Source organism: Montipora capricornis, chromosome 1 (assembly GCF_036669925.1).
Source record: "Montipora capricornis isolate CH-2021 chromosome 1, ASM3666992v2, whole genome shotgun sequence".
NCBI classification, from domain to species: Eukaryota; Metazoa; Cnidaria; class Anthozoa; order Scleractinia; family Acroporidae; genus Montipora; species Montipora capricornis.
In genome coordinates this window covers 34,794,977-34,802,476 of record NC_090883.1, presented here as the reverse complement: position 1 = coordinate 34,802,476, position 7,500 = coordinate 34,794,977, and the positions used below count along the sequence as shown (strand labels likewise).

The 7,500-nt window shown below is 42.0% G+C and overlaps 1 protein-coding gene across 2 annotated transcripts in view; it reads left to right on the top strand.

Annotated features, from left to right (window-relative positions):
* LOC138040184 (collagen alpha-2(I) chain-like) overlaps window positions 1–7,500 on the top strand; it is an 89,605-nt gene that overhangs the window by 65,679 nt on the left and 16,426 nt on the right. For both annotated transcript variants that reach the window (XM_068885966.1, XM_068885959.1), the window contains exons 51-61: window positions 548–601; window positions 744–797; window positions 1,290–1,343; window positions 1,788–1,895; window positions 4,104–4,157; window positions 4,903–4,956; window positions 5,047–5,100; window positions 5,572–5,625; window positions 5,822–5,875; window positions 6,282–6,317; window positions 7,248–7,265. In XM_068885966.1, the coding sequence (XP_068742067.1) occupies window positions 548–601; window positions 744–797; window positions 1,290–1,343; window positions 1,788–1,895; window positions 4,104–4,157; window positions 4,903–4,956; window positions 5,047–5,100; window positions 5,572–5,625; window positions 5,822–5,875; window positions 6,282–6,317; window positions 7,248–7,265 (594 nt within the window). The remainder of the gene's footprint in view (window positions 1–547; window positions 602–743; window positions 798–1,289; window positions 1,344–1,787; window positions 1,896–4,103; window positions 4,158–4,902; window positions 4,957–5,046; window positions 5,101–5,571; window positions 5,626–5,821; window positions 5,876–6,281; window positions 6,318–7,247; window positions 7,266–7,500) is intronic.

Sequence of the window (7,500 nt, the reverse complement as noted above, 5' to 3'; positions counted from 1 at the left end):
CAGTGCACAAACTTGTGTTTTCGTTTCGCGCGGGTTTGCAAAGTAGTTGAGCATAGTTTAATCGAAAGATTTGATTGGTTGTCTTCTCGAAAAAAAATGTGTGTTTTGTGCACCGTCAAGGCCAAAAATACGGACAAAAACATGAAAGAAAAAGATTTGTCGAGTTTCATAACCATCTCCATGAATTAACTGTGTTCGAAGGTAAAGGCTAAATTGCAGGAATACCCCGCAATTTATTTGCATTTCATTGAATTAGAATAAGCTCTATTGTATCCCGACTCATTCTTCAAAGAATGCCGCCTAGGGGAAACAATAGTGGTGAGGTGTTGCGGGGCATTCTGCATTTGCTCCAACGTAAAAAGTAAATTGAAGAAATGAAGCCTTATTTATACATTGTTATAAGTGATTACAAGCGACTATTAGTTCTCAAATATTGAGAACTTTCAAGGGCGACAAATTCTTTCATCGTGTTCATACGATTTCCTTAGAGAGAATCGGGCATATTTTGGTCAATGTCGACAAATGCTTTCTTGCTTTCGCCTCACAGGGTGACCAAGGCACCGATGGAACACCTGGCACAGACGGGGGACAAGGGTTACCGGTGCGTTCGATGGACGCGTTGTGGCTGTTGTTAAGTTTGTTTCATTTAACTTCAAATTTCAGTTTATGCTTTCAAAATCCTCGAGTAAGTTTCTCTGCTATTGTGAAAAAGTTTCTAAATATGCTTTCTTCGTTATTGATAGGGTTTTCCCGGTGAACCAGGAAAACAAGGAGAAGATGGCCGCATGGGTAGCCCGGTAAGTAGGCAGAAAAAAAATGCACATGATCGAACCATCGCGCATTACAGAGGACGTGCTACTTTGGCGTCGTTTCTTTCATTTCCATTTTCCTTCAATGCAACGATCCTTTTTGATAAATATTAATATGGAAGGAGGAGGACAACTGCCTTTTTTCCCTTTTGGTACTCGCTATCGTGTCGAGTCAGTCATGCGCAAGCATGACCAAGCAATTCGTCGCTTTGACATATTTCTGATACCCTACAATTTCTTGTTTCATATTTTCAGTGACCAAATTGATCAATCAATCAATTAATCAGTCAGTAAGTAAGTCAGTCAATCAATCGGCATTCAGTCAGTCAATCGTTTATTTGCTCACTCACATTTCGAGCTAAAAAGCACATTTTAGGTACACGCCGTCGTGTTTTCAAATAGCCAACGTTAAAAGCATACTTGATAATACAAGGTAGTTGATCGAGCTACTAAGTGAAATGAGACTATATCATTTTGTAGGGTAGGCCTGGAGAAGACGGAACGGCTGGGGAAGATGGCCCGCCTGGCCAACCGGTAGGTTTGTCTAATTCACGTGCGCGCCGGATTGCGCGCTGGTTCAATCCCGCGTACCTTCTCTAGAGGAATTATCAATTCGTCGCGAAATGACTTTATCTCTTTCTTTGACATTCATGTTCCGTCCTCAATCATGACAAACATGTTTTAGAACTGTTGACGCGCAATAATGCCAATCGAAAGTACGTTGGTAACCTCGTGTGATTCGAGACAAATCTTTGGCATTCACCAGCATAGTTATCAACTGCCCCATTAAAACGACTTCTATTTGTGAAGAAAGTCTTTTAGATAATAAATGAGTTGGTCTGGCCTTTTTGGTATGCTAGGTTGTCTTCGTAAATGTCCGGGGGTATTTCCGTAATTCCTTCTAGAGTACGAGAGTTCTATCGTGATTCCCCTCCATAGACTTGTAGGCAGCTCCTAGTATTTTTTTCGCATTTAAAGGGCGATCGAGGTAACAATGGCACAATGGGTCCACGAGGCAGGCAAGGTGAATTTGGCTTACTAGGGGAACCCGGCGAGGCAGGTCAGCCTGGGTTTGCGGGAGAACCGGTAAGCGCGCACTTATTATATCTACGTGATATTCAGTTTTCTAACAATGGGTACTTCTAAGTTTTTCACCGCAATAAGGACTCGCTCCCTGTCTCAGCTTGTTGTATTGTCAACCTAATACTGTTCATATCTGGCGGTATATTATCATTAGTATCATTAGTATATTATCATTAGTATCAGTATCAGCATCATTATCATTTGGGGTGCAGGGATGGCGCAGTGGTGAGAGCACTCGTCTCCCACCAATGTGGCCGGGTTCGATTCCCTGACTCGGCGTCATATGTGGGTTGAGTTTGTTGGTTCTCTACTCTGCACCGAGAGGTTTTCTCCGGGTACTCCGGTTTCCCCTCTCCTCAAAAACCAACATTTGACTTGATTTGTGTTAATTGTTAATTTCAATTTACAGCGCTAGAACATCTAGACACATCAATTTCAGCGCTAGAACATCTAGACACTTAAATAAAATCTCTTTTCTTTAGTCCCTTTCATGATAATTGCACAAGATCCAACCACTGACCGGCTGGCTCAGTTAGTCCCGTGCGGAAGGTCGCAGGTTCAACTCCAGCCGGACCAAAACTCAGGGTCTTTAAAGTACTAAGGGAGTAAGAGCTGCCTTTGTGATGACATCTGCAATAGTTGCACTTTCTATTCTTCTCGGATAAGGACGATCAATCGCAGGCCCCGTCGACGCCAACGAGAACGTCGTCTAAAAATAATATTTCCCGCCATTGTTATAACTTTGTTATAACCCGAAGTCGTTCAGATGGAAAGTGTGTATCAACATTTCAGAAATAAAATTGGCATGAATTGTGTAGTTGTTTGGGAAAGAAATTTAAAAAGTTTCGTCGTGCTCTAACGTCCTCTACACAACCTGAAATTTGGTCAAATCACATCGTTGTCAGGAGGAGGGCTGCAAAGAAATGAAAAACGCACGTGCAGGGCGTGCAGAGATTTTGTTTTTGCTTGTTAAGGCCGGGACACACTAGGCGACAAGTCGCAGCGACATGTCTCTGCGACAAGTTGCTTCATGTGTACTACTTTCAAAACAAGTCGTTGCGACACGACGCCTGTTCGGAGCACACGCAGTGATCTCGTATGAGGGGGAATGTGAACTAGTTTTCTAATTCAATATGGCTGACCATATGACGCTCTCTCATTGGTTCATTTATATTTTGTCACAGCGACTTGTTGCCGGAAATGTACACACGATTCGACAACGCTGCTTTCGCTAATTTTGTGGCTGCGATAAGTCGCACGTGGGACTGATCGCGGCGACAAAATTCTGCCGCGGCGACAATGATTTTCCTGAAATTAACCGTGTCACACAAGGCGATTTGTTGCGGCGACTTGTCCCCGCGACATGTCGCAGCGACTTATCGCCTAGTGTGTCCCGGCCTTTAGAGGTATTGTTTTATGGCGTTCTCGTAGCGGTCGTCGTTGTCCTTGCGTTATAACCCGGTGAAACGTAAACAACCCACACACTATTCGCAAAGAGTAGGGCGTAGAGTTCCCGTTGTTGTGGTCAGGCCTCATTTCTTTCATTCATAGCTTAGGTGAGACCACTAATGGACAGATAGCGGCTGCTAGTGGCGCCGGTATATGCTGATGTCCGATCTCACCCATAGATTGATTAATTTTAAAGCGCATTTGAATACGCATATAGGTAATGCGCTTTAAAAATTCATTAGCAATTCATTACCATCCGCTGTTTACAGTATCATGTCTCTTTAAAATCTTTATCATTATCTTTATTATCAAACATAATTTACAGGAGTAATCGCAGTTAGTGTCACTACTACTACTACTACTATCACTACCACTACCACTACCACTATCACTACCACTACCACTACCACTACCACTACCACTACCACTACCACTACTACTACTACTACTACTACTACTACTACTACCACTACCACTACCACTACCACTACCACTACCACTACCACTACCACTACCACTACCACTACCACTACCACTACCACTACCACTACCACTACCACTACCACTACCACTACCACCACTACCACTACTACTATCACTATCACTACCACTACCACTACCACTACCACTACCACTACCACTACCACTACCACCACTACCACGCCATGCCTGCTCTTCAGAAACACACTAGTTTGCTCATACAGAATTCTTAATTGGTTATTGCGTAAATGCCAACTAATTTACACACTCGATCTTTCTAAGGGAGAAATGGGAAGTGACGGATTAACTGGAAGACGAGGTTTTCAAGGACGCGTTGTGAGTATTATAACCTTCGTTTTCGTCTACGACATGTAAACATGCACTAGGAATAGGCATTTTTAAGAAGGGTCGTCGGCAGAACCGTGTCATGCTGTTTTTTTTATTTCTTTTTTTGACAAATTTTTGAGGTCTTTTCGACAACTATAACTTATCGTTTCTCACACCGTCTATACAAGAAGAGCTTTCCCGCCACTTTTCCGCCATATATTGTGCTTCTTACAGGAGGACTTTTATTAAGAAAGTTGACAAAGGTCGAATTTTTACGATGAAAAGACTGAATTGCTCATCATATTTCGAGTGTTAGCCCTTTGCCAGAGCGAATTGAGGAATGGAGGTCAGTTAAAGGTCTGACAGTTTGTGGAATTTCCGTTCATCAATGAATCAAGGAAAGCTTAAAAAACCTGGAACAAAACTTTGTCAATCTCTCGGGAATCATTGAGCGCTTTTCATTAACGAAGTTATTCAATTGCCATGTCTGCACCAATCGCATAGATCGAAACGTCAGCTATTCGATTTTTTCATTTTGTCTCTTTGCCAATGATCACATACTCTCTCCGTTTGCGCCATGTAAATATATAAATTAAACAAGAAAACACGTACGAAGGGTATGAATTTGAAATATACCAGATGTGGAAAAAAAATGAGGCAATGTGGCCGAGGTGTCAACTTTTCGGTTTTGTTATTTTGTCTGCCTTTACGCTCCACAGCAGTACTAATTAACCTGATCTTAAATATTATTCAGGGCCCACCTGGAGAACGAGGAGATGATGGGGAACGAGGTTCAGTTGGTTTCCAGGTATTTCTTTTCATTAACAAGCCCACAAACAACTTGTCATTGCTACAGTTCTTTGCAACTGAACTGTCTTCTGTTTTTCTTCATGTTTAGGGTGATCGAGGCTTCACAGGTACCCCAGGAGCTCCTGGGCCTCCTGGAGAAATGGTAACGAATTAATATATTCAAGTTGCACATTATGGTATTAAATTAGCTAAATAATAATTATAGAAAAAGAAAACCCCGTTATTCCAGATAAGTGTTTGTAAAAGGAACTGTTGATTTAGTAGAAACAAGGAAAATCGATTCTGTTGGTCACGCATTTTCTGTAAATCTTCATTTGACAAAAAAGTGAAATTGAGAAAAAAAAAAAGTCTTGAGCATCCTATGCTACTGAATATAACCGATACTTAAGGAATGCATAGCTCACGAAATCAAATTCCATAAAATGAACACCATGAAATCGGAGAAAAAATACGGAATGTCACAGTTTGTGATGGAAATGTACGGATGTGGTGCCTTAAGGTTTTCGCTATTCACCTTTTTTTCACAAAAAAGAGATGAGCCATTGTGTTACCACTTGATGCCCAGCGTAATTAACAATAGACATTAACCATTTCTTGCTAATTTGATGTGCAGGGCTTGCCGGGACAGACAGGACGACGAGGCTCAGAAGGTTTTCCTGGACCAAAGGTACACGAATCATGTCGTAGGCGTTCGTTTACCTTTTCAAATCTAACACACGCAGGCTGTTTTCACAAGTAAGGTGACATGAGCCGCATGAGATTGCAGAAAATAAATTTGATCTTTTGAAACTCGAGCCAATGAGAGGTTCAATTGTTATTTATCAGTAACATGACTTCGAAGTGCTTTTGTTTCGTTTCTGTAGGGCGTGGAAGGAAGACATGGAGCACCAGGCCCCTCCGGCTATGTTGGTGCTGAGGTGAGGTCATCGTATAACTTTCACGGGCGTTTACCATTTGCGCGGAAAATCAGGTTGGAATGGAACACTAGTAATGGTGCAGGATTTTCCCGGTGTGGCGTTTCGCCAGGCCCGAGTCTCTCGCGGCTGGAAGAAGACAATAACAAATCAAAATGGCGGCTGTATCTGCAGCGTCGAAACGCGAGAAAAGAGGCGGAAGTGAACCGTGTCGAGTGGGAGTTTACAAATGGTACAGAAATTTTCCGGTCATTTCGGTTGGAACGGGAAAAGAGGAATACGTCTGAGGATTTCCATCTTTTTCGGAAACTTTCCGGTGGAAAATGAGCTGTACCATTTGGATTTCCAACGCTCCACGTCTAGCAATAGAGCTTGTTTCTTCGTGACAATTGTACATTGTATCTTTTAGGGGTTTAAAGGACACCCCGGAGATCCTGGAAATCCGGTAAGTATGATGGCATCCCAAATTGTCTGTAAAGATTAAGCCTGGAAAAAAAGCTATGATAAAATGACAGATATTTTTTTAAAAGCACTGATTTTCATTTGTGACTGAACGGCGGAGCCTGTAACCAAGAGAGTACCTGGTTATAGACCGAATACAAAAATGGACGCCAGTAAGTTATTGTTTTATCTTTGTGCAAATCAGCCTGACTTGCCTCGTTTTTCAGACAATTTTCGTTCAATTTTACACGTGCTAACGAGGCCAGTAAGGTTAGACAAAAGACAAAAGAATCATTTATTGGCGGCCATTTTTGCATTCGGTCGATGACAAGAAGAAAATAAAACAACATCGTAGGCAAATGAAATACCAAATAAAGCCACTGACGAAAGTCAAGTACGAGTAGCACGTAAACTTTGAAAGCCGGAAGGCAAAATTGAGTAACGTCTTCCAAAAATCCAATACGTTAGAGGAAAAGCTAAATACGCGAGCTTAAACGTAAGCGTACACAGGAAATAAGGTTTTGTCAAATCGAACGCAAAAGTAAGTGATAATGAGGGTTAAAGGTGCAGAAACAAACTACGCGGTGACAAGCTGAAACTAAATTACAATTGTTCTTAATGGCGTAGCGACGGAAAAGGTTTCGTTTTGTTCACTCCTCAACTATTGTATGCAATAGAGTAATGGCTATTTAACAACGAGCATTGTGCTTAATTTTTTCCGCCGTACTCGATGCTACGGATTCGGATTGAAAACAAACTCGTCTGATCCGGTCTGCTTTGACTTAGTCCAGCTCGTGACAGCGGATTACGACTTTGTGTATCGCTTTTCATAAACCAGAGTCTCAAGCGTTCTTCCACAGTTCTTTACCCCAAAATAGAGCACGTGCATGGTATCTCTCTTGTTGACCTGTTCTTTGTCGATATTTACCTTTAGGGACCAAGAGGACCCCAGGTAAGTGAAACGACGCATCTTGTTTTATGTCCTTTGTCTTATCTATCAAGACGCGAGAGTGGTTAATTTGGACCCATCCTTGCTTCGACCGCCTTGATAGCGCTGAAGCGCACATTGGCAAAAGCTCTCAATTTTCTGCACCTCATATATGTATATATATGTATACGAGAAGAAGAAGGGTGTAGCCATGCCTCGATAGATAATGTAGTGAGGAATACTTGTGATACTTGCGGCT